At 33.9% G+C, this 20,431-nt stretch overlaps 1 protein-coding gene across 1 annotated transcript; it reads right to left on the bottom strand.

The window, feature by feature from the left end:
* Positions 1-383: 383 nt before the first annotated feature.
* LOC139858890 (uncharacterized) lies at positions 384-12,410 on the bottom strand. The gene is made up of 25 exons (XM_071847730.1): positions 12,143-12,410; positions 11,924-12,024; positions 10,949-11,313; positions 10,703-10,857; positions 9,619-9,858; positions 8,966-9,075; positions 8,793-8,870; positions 8,589-8,695; positions 8,361-8,455; positions 8,135-8,253; positions 7,933-8,036; positions 7,766-7,843; positions 7,580-7,658; positions 6,951-7,119; positions 6,761-6,831; positions 6,428-6,508; positions 6,246-6,316; positions 5,292-5,388; positions 5,107-5,166; positions 4,602-4,656; positions 3,892-4,289; positions 2,320-3,813; positions 1,655-2,221; positions 1,009-1,067; positions 384-899 (listed from the first exon to the last, which is right to left on the bottom strand). The coding sequence occupies exons 3-25, from the start codon at positions 11,293-11,295 to the stop codon at positions 704-706; spliced, it is 4,830 nt and encodes a 1,609-aa protein (XP_071703831.1). The 5' UTR covers positions 11,296-11,313; positions 11,924-12,024; positions 12,143-12,410; the 3' UTR covers positions 384-703.
* Positions 12,411-20,431: the final 8,021 nt, after the last annotated feature.

The following is a 20,431-nucleotide window of genomic DNA, read 5'->3' as shown; positions in this document are numbered from 1 at the left end:
CCAAACTACGTCACTTAACAATGTTTGCCAAATATTTAATGAATGGACTTATAAAGTATTTTTTGACGTGAATGATCATAATGTTTAATAATCTTGCCTCGTTGGTCCTTAAAGGGTAACAAATGCACACATAGGTTTATTCCGTACATCTAGACCGCAATAAAAGACAAAAAAGACTCTGTGTGCATCTCACATGATGGAGACTAACAGTGGGAGACATGTCTTTTAACAATAGGGACCAACGACACAATTGAAACATCGAGGTTATCCACGTCAAAAGGATAATTTAGGTCCATTCATGAAACTTTGACAAACATTAAGGATAAAGACATGTATATATAATGCAAGAACATTTTAAGAAATAAAACATAAAACGTGACCGATATATATTCATATCCTGTTAGATTGCTTTAAGTAAGATTATCTTCTGTCTATAGTCTATACAAGAATGAATCTCCTAAACCCCTAATTCGACCAACCAACCAAAGCATTCTTGATTGACATACCTTTGTTTAACCCTAAACATTCAGCCTGTTTCAGAAAAGAAAAAGAAAAAAAAAGACCATAATCAAATTGCAATTCATGATTTATCTACAAATTAAAAAGAAAAGAAAAAAAGTTGTGATTATAGACTCGATCTCAACAAATTCTGAGATTCCTACAAAACTGTTTCTTTTATCATATCTGTAATGAGAGATTGAATCTACAAAGAAGAAAGTGTCCTAGTAAACCAGTCGGATAAACGTTTCATCTTTGCCGAATTGTCTTTGTTTCTCCCAAAGTGAGTTTCTGCATTCTCTATCAACACTTCAACATCGTGCTTCATTGCTGCTAATCTTCTGTAATAATTGTTCTCTAATCTTGATTGAATTACTTCAAGGCTCAAAGGCACCGGAAACCTACAACATTAATACATAATACACATATATAATACAACAATTATTTTAATGATGTAATTAATTAATGAAACCGAATTGAAAAATACTAAATGGGTATCAAAAGCTATACTTGTTGATAAATGTCGATGTCTGTGATACTTGTTTCAATTTTTGAACACCGTAATGATCCTGCAAGTAACAAATTAATGAGATGTAAAATAAACTAGAGTATTAACATGCTTGATTACATCAAGTACTCCGTAATTCAATACAAATTAGTCAACATGTTAATGTATTAGACCTATCCTTTATAGTTCCTTAATATTAATTAGTCAACACTAACTAGAGAAAGTATTAGACCTATCTTTTTTAGTTCCTTAGTACTAATTAGTCAACACTAATTACACAAAGTATTAGACCTAACTTTTTTAGTTCCTTAGTTAACAACCCTTGACTAGAAAGTTCTACTAAAAAAAAAACGAAAAAAAAAAAAAAAAAAAGAACTGCTCAACTCCACCACAAAACAACCACCATTTTTGCATAAACATATTACTCTAATATATAACAACCTGAACAAATTAGTGATTTAGACATGGTACAAATATGTAAACTAAATAATATCAATATAATAAAATTAGAAAAAAAGTAGTAACGATTACTTGAAACGATTGTTGGCTAAGATATGCTTACTATTAAATATTAACAAAATTGTGTTGGCACATATGGGTCAAAAGGCAATCACTCATTTTATAGAAAAAAAATATAAGAAAAGTTACCGCAGATTTGTTCCCCGATTGTTCGAGTTTAGCCAAAGCACGAATGAGCTTAGTTCTAACATCGTCATCAATATGAGGCTCCTCCCATACCATACTAGCATCATAAAGTTCCCAAGGACTATGTTGAAGCACATTCGGGTCATTTTTATACTGAACCGAAAACCGCTCCCACGGACTATCCGGATAGTCAACACATTTAGGTTTGACCGCCACAATCCTCCCGTCCCACCAATTCCCGTTTTCTTCACCTTCGTTTTTCCACCAAACTTGACACTTATCCCGACACCTCCACCCTCGATCCATAGCCGCATCGTACCGACTTCTTTCCACTAGAAAATCCGGGAATCCGGTAACTTCCGGAAGCGTCAATTTGAACGACTTACCGACCACGTTCGAAGACGGGTCTTCGAATTGTAACGTCATTTTGCAACAAGCTTCACCCGAAGGTCGCGTTGAATATTCAAGATCTTTGACTTTACAAAATTCAACGTCTCTTATGTTTCCCTTTAGTAACCTCCATGGACCCATCTCCCTTGAATGACTTCCATCGATGTAATCTTGATGACCCTATAAATAGCATTAAAAAATTGTTTTTTTCAAGAAAAAATGAAAAAAAATGCAGACTTTTATAATTTTATAATATTAATAAAAAAAAGAATCATAACCTGTCTGAAGTAAACAACTTCATCTCCTAACTGAGGAATATATCTAGAACCTTCTTCATGAGTCGAAAGAAGCAACCACGAACTTCGTGTCGATTGATTCGGTTTCTTTTTTTCGGGAGATCGGTTTCTATAATTGTAATCAACGGCTCTTCGGGTTCTCGTAGATCGTAACCCGACGTTATGTCTCGAATTCAATCTATCTTCTTCCACTTGTGGGCCCTCATCATCGTCTCCATCACCCGAAGATTTGTCTTTACTTGATTCATCTTCTTCAGAAACATCACGAACAACTCTTAAATTCACATTTCTTCGAGTCCCGTGAACTTGTGCATCGACCCGCTCATCTTGATTAGTATTATTATTACCATTCGCATTAGAAGTACTTGCTTCCATGGCCCCATCGTTTGTTCCTACGTTTGACCTATTCTTAGTTGACCTTGACCGTCTATAAACTTTAAGCATCTTTTCATGTGGACTAGTCCTCTCTAATTCTTGAACATCAGACCTGATAGGGGCAAACTCTAGGGGCATTTTCGTAATTTTCATATCTGGGACATCTGAGGTGGACCCGTCAGACAACATTGTTGCTTCACCGTTTCTTGCTTCCATAACTGACGACCTAATCTTTAACTTTGTTGGAATTATTCGCAATTTTGTCGGGGGTGCCTCTTTATCGTCCAAATTATTGACTTGTTCCTCGTCAATTTGGACCATTTTACCCTTTTGAGGTTCAACATCTGAAGGACTAGAAGAAACCGTAAACACCTTTTCGAACGTCGGCTCTTCATTCTCAACCTTGAAACCGTCATCAGAAGATGACTCGTTTCTAGGTTTAGCAACTGACGATATCGGCTCGGTAATTCGTGAGCGTTTTGACGAACGGGATTTTGCACCGCCCCATTTAATATCTTCATCTAGAAGGTTTACATAACTCGTATTTCTCAAAGGTGAACCAAAAGTTTCATTTGTTTCAACAAAGTAGCCATTTCCATGTACCGATGATTCATCAACATGATGAGGTGGCGTACTGGATGACGGGCCCACCAAATCCCGTTTTCTTGGAAGTTTAAACACTAATCTCTTTCTAGGAGTTTCTTGGTGGGTACCCACATCTTCATTTACTATTTGTTTGCCTTTTGTTAAATGCCCGTTTTCGGGTTCATCTTCAAATGACATTTCTGTTTCTTCACTTTCAGCATCGGTTTCTTGTTGACTCGAAAACGTTTCAGACGAATTATCTTCTAGAAGCTCTTCTTCTTCTTCGTCTTTTTCTTCGGTCTCTGAGGCTCGTCCGCTTATTTTCGATAGGAAACTTAAAGCGTTGCGTGCGGCGGCTCTTCTCGGCCTTGAAGATTTGGACTTTGATGACTTCTTTTTAGAAGACTTGTGTTGACCAAGAGTTGACTTTTTGTTTCGGTTGTTTCTATGAGAACTCTCTTCACCATCCAAATTCCTCCTCTTTACACGTCTCCCCGATGATGTCATGAACTCCACCTAACATAAATTATGAAAATAAAACATCAAATTTATGTATCTACATTTTACTATAGCAAAAAGTTGACCTACTTGTACCTTTGACTTTTTCTTTTTAGACCTACGAGTGATGTCATCACGAGAACTTCGGTCGTCACTATCTCCGCCACTGCAATTAAGGCTACCGGAAGCATTGGAACTTAAGCTTCCTTGTTCTCCTCCTGAATGACATTCTTCGGTGACATTATATTCGGAATCGTTTTCGTCACTTTGTGCTTCGATTTCCGGTTCCCAATCCATTGCATCTAGAAACTCGGGAAGTGGGTCCATCAATATGTCCAGGTCAGCAATTGGAGGAACTTGATATTCTTGGTCAACAAGGCTGATGTCGGTTCCTACAGCAAGTCGAACCGAAGATGGTCTCCACTCGAAGCCCAAAGCTCCTAACCGTCTTTGTTGGTACCTGCTTTGGTACGGCTCGGGATACGGAATCATGCCTAAATGTAATTCAAATTTCAGAAACCAAAATCGGTCGATGTTAGCCAACCTTTTTTATACTTTGTATTTCAGGAAAAAGTCTATATCTATATTTCCCTAAAAAGGGGATATACGTGGTCAAAGAGAGCTAAATACAATTTTGACATATTTAAATTCCGGTCGAGTATTAAGACATTTCCCTTTTAGACATGTGAAAGATAAGAATGGAACCTATATAGACCCGTCTTTAGAGTAAAAGGGTCAAAATTGCCACAACTTAGTAACCTTATGGGTCGCAAAATGGTCACTTTCAAATATGGTAATGGACAAACCTGAATCGCATAGTAGATCCTGCATATTTCTTCGATAGGGAGCAAGCTGAGTTTCCTGGTTAAGTTCAAACTCCCAAAACATTAGCGAACAACTAGATCGTGTATTTAAAACTACAGTAGTAATATAAGCTTTTTATTTTATTCAAGACCTATTGATTAACCTGTAAAGTTTTTATATTTTCCCAATTATATAGAGTTAAGCGCTGTACGTTGATTAATTATTGATAGGATCTGACCACTTACAACCAAATTTTTGAGATTCAGTATTTTGTGGAATATTTCATAATCCAGATAGCACTTCAAATTATTGTGCTTGATTCAAAAATTAAGAAATACACTCAAAATTGAAACAATGAAAGTACACAAAAATTGAATAATGCAATATGTTATTTTTTTACTTAAAAAAATGATTCGATACAAAACAATACTTTCTGACTAAGTTTTACGGGTGCTTATTATAAAGATAAGTATTCATAAAACATGAAGACTAACAGAAATAACTAACCTGGTCAAGAACATTCCCGTGTGCATCTTGAACAAGCGGCCTGTAATCTCCAAGGAAAAACTGTTCCAAGCTTATCAACCGTCAGTAACAGATGTTGTGTATTTGCATGATTTATGGCGACTTGGTGATGTTTTCTAATAAAAAATTTAAAACTTAAATTTTTTAATTCAATTTATAACTAATACCTGATCATACTTGGAATCACTCTGTGCCTCTCCTTGGCCAGTGCTCAATATATATAATTGACCCACCTCATCAGAAAGTATGATCGATGTCCCATCCCTGTTAATAAAGGATAAGATAAGCTAATCAACTGTAACATAATTATGTGCTTATGAGTATAATTATAATTATGTGATTTATAATAATCAAGTTAAGATAATCAACTGTAACAGAAAACTGTGCAGGTGATTGGGTTTTGATGTTGATGAATGCTTGCCGAATTCAGGTTATTTAAGAAAGCATAACGATCTAAGATTACAGGTACATAAGTTTTGTTGTAGTTACTATCAAATATAGACTAAGATAATTATAAGTATATGCTACCAGAATTCCAAAAGAAATTAATCAGATAATCCACCTTCAAACACAAATGTAGACACCCCTTGATTTGTAACCTTTAAACTAACATGAAAAACTTGAAAATTCGTATCATCAACAGCTGTTGAAGCTATTTCAAATAGACATGAGCCATTTTCAGACATTTGACCAATAGTAATTTCAAAGTAGATGCAAGGCTGCATAATTCGCTAAATCGGGATTAATTGGTCGGGACCTTGGAGGATTAAACGGTCACATCATGGATTAATCGGATGTTGACCAAGTTTGTATCAGTTTAACTTTGGCCAATAAATCCCTGACCTATGTTGACCGATTAATCGCTACGTTGACCATCACTGTTGACCAACGGTTGACTGATTTTTGGGACCAATTTTACCTAATCAGATCATACACCACACATAGACCGATTTATCGCCGATTAATGCCAATTCTGGCTAGGTGGAATAACATGGTGACAAATTCAAGGTGACAAATATCAAGATACCAATTTATAATAAAGAAACAAGTGAATGGGATTGAAACATCATATGAAAATGGAGATGGAAAAAAAAAAAAAAACCAAAACACCGTCAACTTACGGAGAAAATTTTCCATCAACAAGCTTGAAGCGTCCGATTTCAAATATACGAATGGGTGTTCCTTCCCATATCTGTATATAAATTGAAGCAAAGTGAAATTATATAAGAAAAAATGTGACAATAAGCAACAAAAAATGGTAATACAAGAGAGAAAATAAGGTTCTAGAGGAACAAATACTCACATCCCATACTATGGTTTTTCCATCATACCCCGCGCTCATAGCTATCCTTGGATTGAAAGGATGAACATCCAAAACGTAGGTCTAGAAATGCAAGCAATATTATCACAAAATTCACATATCAGGATTTGAATGCTTCACTTTTATAGATAATTAAAATGGGGTGGCTAATTGCAGTAAAGAAATAAAGTACTTCGTAACAAAAACAATAGCATCACGTACTTACTACAAACAAACAAAAAGATACCATATAATCCCATGTTTATAGAAGTCCTTGGTTATAAAAGTTCAAGTTTTTTTGCCAAAAAAATAAATTAATAATAAAAAAACACTTACAGATTCACTGTGACCTGTCAGAGAATGGACTAAGCTGCCATCAACAGCATTCCATACACATATTCTGCAATCTGCATACAATATAAATAAATCAGAACAACTTGTTCGAAACTTCTTTATTCAAAACAAGATAGCAACTGTAACAAGATTTTTTTCCTTTTTTTTTTTTTTTTTTTTGTATTTTACGTACCCATGATTGCAGCAAGTACAAAACGGTTGTCAAGACTCCACACAATCATGTTAACGCCACGTGGCGTAGGAAGAATCCGCTGACGTGGACCGCCTCTTGGCGGTTGAGGCGGCATTGGAGGTGGTGGAACTTTCAGATGATACGCTCGTGTCCATCTTCCAACTCTTCCCTGAAAGTTACAAGAATATACTAATTCAGCGACTGCAATAAAAAGGTAAAAAGGAAACAATACAACTGGCAAGATAGTCAGACAGGCAAGTTGGGTAACGGGTCAGAAAATGGTTGGATTGGAATATGCGACTTTTCCACACCGTTCAGTACAAGGTTGGGCCGGCCAACAAATATTCATTTGTGACCTTTTTAAGTTTCTAATAGATAGGTAATGAGTTAATCAAGAAATTATATTAAGTGACTTTCGACTCATTTGACCTGTTTTGCCCATTTGATCCGTTCCCCTTTTAGCTCAAAACAATTTAATTGACCCTTTTGAAAAATAGCATACCCAAAAACGCTCATTCATATGTAAAGGTCGAAATTACTGGGAAATACTAATTGCAGAGAGCTCATTGAGATTAAAATAAAGTTATCAAAAAGAATAAGAATTAAGAATAGTATATGGAAAATCTCACATGAGATCTACGTGATTTTGGAACCCAAATAATTGCACTGCCATCACGGGAACATGTAACAATGTTGTCATGGGTAAACCTGAAATATAAAAGATTTATTTAAAATAACAAAGATATGTCATATCAGGAACGGACTAGGACTATAACGTAAACTAGAAGATAATTCATATTAGAACAATTAAGCACCATGTATTTTTAAACTTTGGAAGATTTTCTTCTTTCGAGGAATCGGATAGAGAAATTCTAGAAGTCACGGCACATCCACTGCATCACAATGCAAATAATTTTATCAGCAAAATTCTTATATATAATAATAATAATAATTTTGGGAAAATTGTTGTTGATAATTGTACCTAAATTGTACGTAATTAACATCGTTTTCATGGCCAGCTAATATATCCATCTCATGATTAGGTTGCTCCGGATCATCATTGCTAGGTTTACAAGCATTCCAAACCTGCAAGTACACACACATATTAAGGAAAATGACTGGGAGACTCATATAATAATTAACGTTGAAGAATCGCGATGAATGAAATTCAAATGGAAGTGTACCCTTGCGAAAGTATCGGAGCTTCCGGTGACAAAAACGGTTCCACTAGCGTTAAATGAGCAGCAAAATATCTGATGACTTTGTGGAACAAAACTTGATATTGATGGACCATTACCTTTCCCTATCGTTGTTACAAATATTATGCTTTAATTTATAAGTCATTTGTCATTAAAACATTATTAGAATTAGATCAGATTTGTAAAGAGCCTAAGTAACATCATCACTAACCAGCTTGCGGTTCAGGAGGCTTCGGGATATAAACACGTGGAGTGAACTGAGAGTGTCTAGCATCCCAAATCCTACACGATCCATCATCAGATGACCTGCATAAAGATATGCCATAATTTAAATTTGAATGCGTATGAAAAAATTTGGTCAACTTGAAGGTGTCCAGATTTGCATCTTTTTAAGTGATTATGCAGGAAATTTACGATAAAATAAAATAGAGGAGCTTACGAGAGTAGCTGATAAACAGAGCCTAATCTAGGACTAAACGCAATGGCTGTAACTGCCCCTGTGTGACCACGTAAAACCGAAATTGGAAGTCCATCAGCTATTCGCCACTACAGAAATAAAAAAAATCAGTTAACAAATGTCACGCAAAACTCAAAATTTTGAAGACGTGTACAATTATTTGATTTGCACTTAGTGGTATCTTACAACTCGGATAATGCAGTCATTTGATGCAGAGGCAACTAGCGCATTGTTGAAGCTTACAGCAAGGTCTGTAATGTCACCCTGTTGAAACATAATGTTATGGATGATAATTTGACCCAATGGGAAACATAATGATAAAAAATGATTAAATGTGTTTGCATGTTAGTTAAACTCACTTCGTGTCCACGACAGCTGGCGAGGCAATATGCAGTTTCCATTGACCAAATTTTTACAAGACGATCGTCTGAACCGGTGATTACATATCTCCCTAATCTGTCAAATATCGCTGGAATAAAACAGGAGGTTGTTAAATATACCAAAAAAATCAAGGTTGAAATAATAGAGAACGGTCAGCAATATATGAAGTATGTTAAACATTAGGACTGCATGCATGAACAAAAACACACATAAAATGACAAAAAGAGCTGCAGCACATACATAAAATGTAACATACTTTCACTTCACTATTCAATAATAATTTAAGAAATCCACCAACCAAATTGAAAAATCGTTTCCATTTAATGATACAAGAAGTATACAAAATATTTAGATGATGGTTGCAAAAATCGCTACTCAAGGACTACTCGGTCGATCAGGACTTTTTTGGGAGTACTCGAATGTTGACCAAGTTTGACTTTGACCAATTGTGACCAAGTTATGACCGATTTTCCAAGTAATCCCGAGTTTTGACCGAGTTTGACCAAGGTTGACTGAGTTTGACCAAGTTCTTGCCGAGCACTAGGCTAATTTCGAGTTCTGCAACACTAATTTAGCTGGCTCTTACATAATTCATTAAAAAGCATAAAAAAGTGGAAAAGGTGTAGCATACCACAATAGACAGCATTTCGATGACCTCTAAGCCGCTTAAGATTCTCCATTTTATGAACCATGGTAGACGGTTTAACAATGGCATAAGAAGCCGCCCTAACAGACGGTGCGCGATGATGCCTGGCAAACCCTCCACCGATTTCCCTTAGCCCGAGTCCCCGAACCTGATCTGCTTGCATATGAGGCCACCGCATGAATTTTGGAGGGTGTTTCACACTATTGTCTCCCTTCTTCGCATCATCTGTATGTAGGAGGGCCCACGAAAAAAATTGAGAAAATAGTGTCACAACCCATGGATTCATGTGATATACTTTTTAGGGGATTAGAAGTGTAGTATGGTTTCATTTATTTCTTTGCAACATTAAAATAAACAGATATCAATTCAACATAATACCGAACCGTTCCTAACGAAATCATTACCAATAATAAATACACTCAAAAGAACATACTCCATTATTAGTTCTAAAATAAATGTGACATCGAACAGCAAGTTTAATGGAAGTGTTTGACTAAAAGGTGGCAACTTTAACCCATTTACTAATGTATGGGTCGATTTGGTTTGTATACTTACGTTATCTCAGATGGGGTCAAAACAAAAATGTGTGGTTTGGGTTTATCCCGTGACCGTTTCGGACCCTTTCCCTAGCCACACCCATAATATTTTGCTAAGGAGGTTTGAACCTCAAACCTCTTGTGACGATATCAGGACCCCAACCACTAAGTTATCTTGGAATGGTTAACCTCGTTGATCTTTTCAAAAAAATAAACTATTATCATTACTAATGTACTAATATAAACTTTAATCAGAGTTAACGCATTTCCCGTGTTTCGGACAGTATCAAATTCAATTCTTACTAAAATAAAAAAACCCCTTTAACCCAAACTTATCACCCCGCATTTTGCCACCTCTACATATATCTAGATATACGCGTCAATTATAATAAATGGAAAAAATTTGTAGATAAAATTTTCAATGGCTACCACAAACTATTAATTTTAGTCATAACTTCCACGCGTTTAATCATTTTGGTAAGATTGATCAACAAATAGTACAGTAATATAATATGATATAAGTAAATAAATACCGCTCAAAAGTGAAAAGGATCCAGTTCCTAATAAAGTAGGAACAGCGGAAGCATTAAAAGGAGTCTGGCTAATTTGACCCTGTGATGAAGACGTTGCGCCACTTAACAATTGCTTCAACAGCTTTACTAAGTGATCCTTCTCTATGTGAGTATACCTAACCAAACACACATTCAAATCACACACAATTAATCCTCAAAAATCACTCGTTTTATCAGGTTTTGATTTACAAATATTACAAATATTACCTCTCCACCAACTTATTGTAGCTTAATGGGAAAGACATGCCATCGTCATTTTCATCACCACTCGTTATACCACTTCTCGAATACCACGAATGATACCTTCTTGGCAAAAGTTGATGCTCGAGAAGCTCATTCCAAAACTGACCATATGTCCTATGACATGGGCCCGCTGATAAGAAATGCATAATCAAAAAGTAGACCTCACGCAAATCGATATTTGCTTCGGTTCCGTTAGCACGTTTATCCACATCTATTACTTGAGCTCTCTCTTGCACCTTACTCGAAAAGCTTAATGTTTTCAAACTCCCCGAAGGTGGTTCATTGGGAGGAATATTCTTGTGAAGAGCCATATTTGCCTATTTTAAATCCTGAAAAAATATTTAAAAAAAAAATGTTGCTTATCCAAAAAACGCAACAAGTATGCTAATGTGATTTCTACACGTTTAAAACCCCGTCCCTAGATTGTTCAATAATATGTCATATACAACCAAGTGTTTTTGCAATCCCGTTCGATCAATGGTTTTTTCAAGAGTCAGTACAATAGGATAACAATGTGCATGTAGCTACGGTCACTAAAAATTAACTACTAGAAACGTATTCAGGAATTTGATCATCGTATATACTTCAAAACATAACCCTGCATAATAAAATTAAACTTAATAGTACTCAACGATCCATGTGGGTCCCACTACGAGAACCACACGCAATAGTTCCCTCTTCACCGATCACTTATTACATCATATAGTCTCCAACCATTAAACAATACAATCCTGACCCCTCATAACCATATGAAATATCATATAAGATGTTAACAAAAAACACTTCCAAAAAGCCAAATCCCACATATACAACTGATATTCAAACTAAAGGGCCCACTACATATAACTAATTACACAGCCAATTAAACAATTCAACCCTAAAAACATACCATCACAAAAAAAAATCATATTATATGCTTTACAAAATAGGGAAACTCACAATTTCAAGAAATTAAACCACAATAAACTGCAAAACCCTGAGAATCCACCATACCCTAGCATTTCAATCCACTGCCCTAATCTTCAAATTACTCAACTTTCCTGTAAAGGATACGATCAAAACACAACCCAATTAAGATCTCTGTTAAATAGGCAACATCAGCCCTTATTTAACAATAATTTACAGAATTAGGTTTTTTATTAAATAAATAAGAATTACCCAAATTTTCGGTTATAACAGATGGGATTATTGTGGGTTGAGTGAGAGTGATGCAAAAAATCTTAAATGTGGATCCAAATACAAAGAATTCGGATTATATATTGACAGCAGAAGAATTGGACGTCATATACATGCGTGTATATATATGTTTATATATATATCACGAGATATAAGAGCAGTAAAATAGAAATTGAATTGGAGTGCTGAAGGGAGCTGTTGCTTGCTTCCTAGTTTTACTGGAAACAACTTTTTTATTATTTTTGGGAAGAAAAGAAACGCTGTCGCAAGATATGAAGGCTTCGCGGAGAGATAGAGATAGAAAGTGCGAAGAGAAAAAAAGGGGGTGAAAGAAAAAGCAATTTAAAGAAACGTTTGAGCCCGGAATGAAATAAGTTATTTGTTGAGGGTAGAAAGTGCAATACTACTTTTACTTTGTGGGGATATTACATTTATTATTATTATTTTTATTTTTATTTTTATTTGTATTATATTATCTATCTATCTATCTATCTATCTATAGTTAATATTAAAATGCTATAATGATAATGTCATTATTAGGCAAATTCATTTGTTAAAAAAAAAAAAAATTAAACACGGTGAGGGATTTCATTAATCTAAATAATTTTGAATTAAATTAAATCTTATTAATTAATTATTATTATTAAATCTAATTAATAATTATTTTAATTATTAAAATTAAATATTTTTGAATTATTTTAATTAATTATTTTGAATTGAGTACGAGAAGGTATAAAAGCTAGAAAGAAGGAAACCAATTCTAAATTTATATTTTAATTTACACTTTTAAAATAAAATGACAACCAATATTATCTTTTATGATTGGATGTTGATTGTTAATATGCATTTTAGGTGTTTGATGAAATGTTCAGCTGACGAGTTTCTTAGTCGGACTCTGTGGTTCCACGGGTCATTAAACTAAATAACTTTAGCATTTACGTTCACTTAATACCTAAAACCAAGGTTGCAAAATTCGCTATTCGGGGATTAATCGGTCGGGACTTTGGAAGGATTAATCGGTAATTCGGAGATTAATCAGAGTTTAATCGGATTGTACTTTATACATGTAAATATTAAATTTTAAAAATTATATGTGTAAATATAGAAGAAAACCATAAACATAAACATAAACTTTAAGATAATTGTTTAAAATTGTTCATTTTGTTCAAAAACTATATAGTTCTAGCTTAAATTCATGTTAAAATGTTGACCAATTTTGACTTTGACCGACTTTTATTACTAAATTCTATTTTGACCCATGAATTTACGTGTGACGCCCCGTACAAAATTAACGTGTACGGATCATCAACAACAGGATCATTACAAGGTCAAACACTATATGTTGTTTTAAAATAAGTTTGCATTCATAGGAAAGGGTGACGTCATAACCAACATCAAAAGTTTTACAAACAAAAGTATGCTTCTATGAATAGAAGCAATTAACATAAGTACGAGACCCAATGGTCATTACAAATTCATTGTTTCAAAAGTAACATAGTTTGTTAATGCAAGGTAAACGTTTCATGCAGAGACATCTCTAACAAAAGCAGCGGGAGTCTACACAGCAAGACTACTACAGCGGAAGCATCAAACCTCTAAGCACCTGAGAAAATGAAATGTCCCGTTCATATTGATTATAAACGTTCCATATTAATTGATTTCATTGCGAGGTTTTGCCTTTATATGAGACGTTTTTCAAAGACTGCATTCATTTTTAAAACAACCATAACCTTTATTTTATCTATAAAGGTTTAAAAAGCATTACGTAGATTATCAAATAATGATAATCTAAAATATACCGTTTACACACGACCATTACATAATGGTTTACAATAAGAATATATTACATCAAAAATAAATTTCTTGAATGCAGTTTTTACATAATATCATACAAGCATGGACTCCAAATCTTGTCCTTATTTTAGTATGCAACAGCGGAAGTTCTTAATAATCACCTGAGAATAAACATGCTTAAAACGTCAACAAAAATGTTGGTGAGTTATAGGTTTAACCTATATATTATCAAATCATAATAATAGACCACAAGATTTCATATTTCAATATACATCCCATACATAGAGATAAAAATCATTCATATGGTGAACACCTGGTAACCGACATTAACAAGATGCATATAAGAATATCCCCTATCATTCCGGAAAATCCTTCGGACATGATAAAAACGAATTCGAAGTACTAAAGCATCCAGTACTTTGGATGGGGTTCGTTAGGCCCAATAGATCTATCTTTAGGATTCGCGTCAATTAGTAGATCGGTTTACTAATTCTTAGGCTACCAAGCAAAAGGGGCATATTCGGCTTCGATCATTTACCCATATAATATAGTTTCATTTACTTGTGTCTATTTCATAAAACATTTATAAAACTGCATGTATTCTCATCCCAAAATATTAGATTTTAAAAGTGGGACTATAACTCACTTTCACAGATTTTTACTTCGTCGGGAAGTAAGACTTGGCCACTGGTTGATTCACGAACCTATAACAAATATGTACATATATCAAAGTATGTTCAAAATATATTTACAACATTTTTAATACGTTTTAATGTTTTAAGTTTATTAAGTCAGCTGTCCTCGTTAGTAACCTACAACTAGTTGTCCACAATTAGATGTACAGAAAATAAATTGATATATATTATCTTGAATCAATCCACGACCCAGTGTATACACATCTCAGGCTAGATCACAACTCAAAGTATATATATTTTTGGAATCAACCTCAACCCTGTATAGCTAACTCCAACATTACTGCATATAGAGTGTCTATGGTTGTTCCAAATAATATATATACATGGGTCGATATGATATGTCAAAACATTTTCATACGTGTCTATGGTATCCCAAAATTACATAATATATTATAATACATGTATAATACAATATAAGTTAGCTAGGATATGATTTGTATAGAATTGTTACAATATTTCCCGTAGCTACAACAATCAAAAAATATCCAATCTTGTTTTACCCATAACTTCTTCGTTTTAAATCCGTTTTGAGTGAATCAAATTGCGATGGTTTCATATTGAACTCTATTTTATGAATTTAAACAGAAAAAATATAGGTTTATAGTCGGAAATATAAGTTACAAGTCGTTTTTGTAAGAGGTAGTCATTTCAGTCGAAAGGACGACGTCTTGATGACCATTTTGAAAAACATACTTTCACTTTGAGTTTAACCATGATTTTTGGATATAGTTTCATGTTCATAAGAAAAATCATTTTCCCAGAAGAACAACTTTTACATCAAAGTTTATCATAGTTTTTAATTAACTAACCCAAAACAGCCTGCGGTGTTACTACGACGGCGTATATCTGGTTTTACGGTGTTTTTCGTGTTTCCAGGTTTTAAATCATTAAGTTAGCATATCATATAGATATAGAACATGTGTTTAGTTGATTTTAAAAGTCAAGTTAGAAGGATTAACTTTTGTTTGCGAACAAGTTTAGAATTAACTAAACTATGTTCTAGTGATTTCAAGTTTAAACCTTCGAATAAGATAGTTTTATATATATGAATCGAATGATGTTATGAATATCATTAATACCTTAGGTTTTGTGGATAAATCTACTGGAAATGAGAAAAATAGATCTAGCTTCAAAGAATCCTTGGATGGCTTAAAAGTTCTTGAAGCAGAATCATGACACGAAAACAAGTTCAAGTAAGATTTCCACTCGAAATAAGATTGTTATAGTTATAGAAATTGAATCAAAGTTTGAATATGAGTATTACCTTGTATTAGAAAGATATCTTATTGTAAATAAGAAAGATTTCTTGAGGTTGGATGATCACTTTACAAGATTGGAAGTAAGCTAGCCAACTTGGAAGTATTCTTGATTTTATGAAACTAGAACTTATAGAATTTATGAAGAACACTTAGAACTTGAAGATAGAACTTGAGAGAGATCAATTAGATGAAGAAAATTGAAGAATGAAAGTGTTTGTAGGTGTTTTTGGTCGTTGGTATATGGATTAGATATAAAGGATGTGTAATTTTGTTTACATGTAAATAAGTCATGAATGATTACTAATATTTTTGTAATTTTATGAGATATTTCATGCTAGTTGCCAAATGATGGTTCCCACATGTGTTAGGTGACTCACATGGGCTGCTAAGAGCTGATCATTGGAGTGTATATACCAATAGCACATACATCTAAAAGCTGTGTATTGTACGAGTACGAATACGGGTGCATACGAGTAGAATTGTTGATGAAACTGAACGAGGATGTAATTGTAAGCATTTTTGTTAAGTAGAAGTATTTTGATAAGTGTCTTGAAGTCTTTCAAAAGTGTATGAATACATATTAAAACACTACATGTATATACATTTAACTGAGTCGTTAAGTCATCGTTAGTCGTTACATGTAAATGTTGATTTAAAATCTTTAAGTTAACGATCTTGTTAAATGTTGTTAACCCAATGTTTATTATATCTAATGAGATATTAAATTATTATATTATCATGATATTATGATATATTAATATATCTTAATATGATATATACACATTTAAATGTCATTACAACTATAATCGTTACACATATGTCTCGTTTCGAAATCCTTAAGTTAGTAGTCTTGTTTTTACATATGTAGTTCATTGTTAATATACATAATGACATGTTTACTTATCATTTATCATGATTAAACATAGTGTAACAATATCTTAATATGATTCGTATGTAATTAGTAAGACGTTGTTATAACGATAATCGTTATATATATCGTTTTGAGTTTCTTAATTCAATAAACACAATTTTATGTATATAACTCATTGTTAAAATACCTAATGAGATACTTACTTATCATAATATCATGTTACCTATATATATAATCATATATATGTCATCATATAGTTTTTAAAAGTTTTAACGTTCGTGAATCACCGGTCAACTTGGGTGGTCAATTGTCTATATGAAACCTATTTCAATTAATCAAGTCTTAACAAGTTTGATTGCTTAACATGTTGGAAACACTTAATAATGTAAATAACAATTTCATTTAATATATATAAACATGAAAAAGTTCGGGTCACTACAGAAAACATGCTTAAAAACGTCAACACGAATGTTGGTGAGCTATAGTTTAAATGTAACAGTAATGTAAGGTAGGCCACGAGATTTCAGTATTTCAAAACAGTATGAAAAGTATATGCTCAACCGTGGGCACTTGGTAACTAACTTAACGTAATATCACCCCCTAAAAGTACACTTGGCGAGTGCATAAGTTTACGAAGTATTAAACACCCGTTAAATGCTAGCGCGACTAGCCCGAGTGGGGATGTCAAACCCTATGGATCCATATCTAAGATTCGCGTTCACCGGTTCAAAAACCAATGACTAAACGTTACCGAGCTAAGGGGAAAGTTTATGCCGTTGTATAACCCACAAATATATAAAGTTTAAGTACTCGTGCCTAGTATGTAAAACGTAAAAAGCGCATGTATTCTCAGTTCCCAAATAGTTTAAGTAAAAAGGGATGCTATAACTCACAGTGAAAAGTAGTAAAGTCGGTACGAGATAAGTAAGCAAGTAGTTGGTCCGAAAGGTCCTCAACCTAAGTCAAAAGTTACTAAGTCAGTAAATCGTTCCCAAAGGTTTAAAAGTATGTAAATTAGGTCTTAAGTATCATCATCATTCAACAACATAAGTAAAAAGTAAAGTAAGTTTTCAATCAAGAATAGAGATCGAAACAAAGGCTGACTTCGTTCAGCTGCTACGACCTCTATACAAATCGAAAAGACGCATAGTCAGTGGCTACGGCTCCGTATGTGAGTCCTCCAACCACTGAACAATTTTCAGAACCAAAATCGTCTTCGTTTGACCGTGGCGACGGTTTAAGTGCGAGTAGGTCAGAAATTTCAGCACAACGTTACAAAGGTGTAGTGACTTTCGGAAGGCTATAAATCCTAAATCGTAAATCGGATTAAGACAAGTCCTAAACGAAAAGTCATCTACTTGAACCGAAAAATCTGTAAATTAACTTTTACAGTAGCCCAGGTGATTGATCAGACCTCAAAAACAGTAAACAAAGTGCTCCAGTGGGTTCTTGGTGCTTGATGTTCATCACGGTTCTCATCCTTGATGCTTGTAGCTTCAAGTGTACAACTCGTTGATGTGTTTGCATCATCTTTACCAAGTTTTGACCATCATGACACTAGTGTATGTCTAAGATATGTAGCACAACTCATTTAAGGGTTGTAAGAAGGTTGATGAACCAAAGTTACATCAAGATCTTAGATCCGACACATACATGAGTTCTAATAGTAATATTAAGCTATAAACTTGAATGTAAACTAAATAAACAAGAACTTAAGTTGTAGAACTTAGATCTTAGTTAGATCTTGAAGATCCTATACTAGAAAGTCTAGATCTAGTGTTCTTAAGTTAAACCCTAAGTTATGGAACTTGGATCTTTACTTTAATAAAATCATAAGTTATGAAACTTAGATTTTAATCTTGTAGAATGTATATATAAGCTTATAAGCTTTTGTTTTAGACAAAATTGGAAGACCATAAGCTATAGAAACTTAGATCCAACATAAGTGTATGAAGTTATAACTAGAAAGTTTAACTTCCATGTTCTTGAACTTACAAAGTTTAAACTTTAGTTTCAAGAAAAATGAGATCATGTTTAACTAGTAATACTTGACCAAAATTAAATAAGTCACTAATTGAAATACTTATAAAAGAAAGAAATAAACTAAAGTTACAATTAATAAGTTCATGTTTGTTTCATACTTAAGAAGATTCAAGCCAAAGCTTGGATCTTAAGAAAATAAACCTTAAGTTTATAAAACATGAACACAAGTAAGATATTAAAGCTTATGAACTTTAGATCTTTATAATACTTCAAGTGTAGAACCATAAGCTAACAAGCTTAGATTCTTGTTCTTGACTTCTCATCAAACAAAGGATGGAAGAAGCAAGATTACATGAAGATACAAACTAGAAAGCTTGATCTTTAACCACAAACAACAAACAAGTAAATTGATCATGATACTTGGTGATTTTTAAAGGAAAAAGAAGAAAGAAAAATAAAGTTGTTACTTACAATTTAGAGAGAAAAAGTTGAGAGAAAGAAGTAGTGTAAGAAAGTATGTGTAAAATGAAGTCCAATACTAGCATATAAGTAACAAAAAATAATAATTTTGAACTCCCTCCCCTAGCCAAAAGGCCGATGGTTTTGAGGCTCCAAAAAGGGGTGGTCAAGTTTGATAATTCATGTGTGGGAGAGTGTTGTCTGCTAGGAAGAGTATAAGGTTAAATGCATTGGAAAGAGGTGCATGCATGCTTGAGACATTCTTGTCTCCAACACTTAATTAATCTATGTTTAACCTTAATAAATCACTAGTAATAATGATGGGCTCACAATTAGTCCATTAAGTAATGTAGGGTGGGCTTTGATAGTCCAAGTCCAATAATAAAGGCCCATGTATAAGTATGTAACCAATTAGTAACAAGCCCAAGTAATTAACTACTTACATTAGTTAATTAGAAATAATTAGTAATAATTAATTATGAATGTAAATAATATTCGAAATATTATTCAAGAAAAGCACGTGTCGAAGAGACGAGTCGGGACATGGAAAGTCAAATACGGTAACAAGTAAAATGTATAAGAATACATTTAGTACAACGCAAGTATTAATAATAAATATTAATAATATAAGTCGGAAAAATCCAGGGTCGTTACATTACCCACCTGTTAAAGAAAATTTCGTCCCGAAATTTTAAGTTGAGGTAGATGGAGGAGTTAGGAAAAGGTGAGGATACTTCTGCATCATTTGATCCTCTCATTCCCAGGTAAACTCGGGTCCTCGTTTGGCATTCCATCGGACTTGGACAATCAGAATCTTGTTGTGTTTCAAAGTTTTGACCTCACGGTCCATAATTTCAACAGGTTCTTCCATGAAGTGGAGTTTGTCATCAATCGTAAGTTCTTCCAGTGGTATGACAAGTTCCGATTCAGCAAGACATTTCTTCAAATTCGATACGTGGAAGGTAGGATGAACGGAGCTCAATTGAGTCGGAAGATCCAGTCGGTAAGCAACGGGTCCAACACGCTCCAAGATTTCGAAAGGACCAATGTATCTCGGGTTGAGCTTTCCACGTTTTCCAAAACGGATTACACCTTTCCAAGGTGCGAACTTCAACATTACACGGTCACCCACGTTGAATTCGAAGTCTTTAGGTTTAAGGTCGGCATAACTCTTTTGGCAATCACGGGCCGTCTTGAGTCTCGCTTGAAT

Source organism: Rutidosis leptorrhynchoides, chromosome 7, assembly GCF_046630445.1.
Source record: "Rutidosis leptorrhynchoides isolate AG116_Rl617_1_P2 chromosome 7, CSIRO_AGI_Rlap_v1, whole genome shotgun sequence".
NCBI classification, from domain to species: Eukaryota; Viridiplantae; Streptophyta; class Magnoliopsida; order Asterales; family Asteraceae; genus Rutidosis; species Rutidosis leptorrhynchoides.
Note: the sequence above shows the minus strand (reverse complement) of the source record. Positions and strands in the feature narration are given on the sequence as shown.

Excerpts from the sequence above, each read along its gene's own strand:
- LOC139858890 (XM_071847730.1), bottom strand. The coding sequence starts at position 11,295 with ATGGCTCTTCACAAGAATATTCCTCCCAATGAACCACCTTCGGGGAGT. Across the intron at positions 8,037-8,134 it reads GCTCCGATACTTTCGCAAGG|GTTTGGAATGCTTGTAAACC; the intron begins GTACACTTCCAT and ends GTGTACTTGCAG. Across the intron at positions 2,222-2,319 it reads AAGTTGTTTACTTCAGACAG|GGTCATCAAGATTACATCGA; the intron begins GTTATGATTCTT and ends TGCTATTTATAG.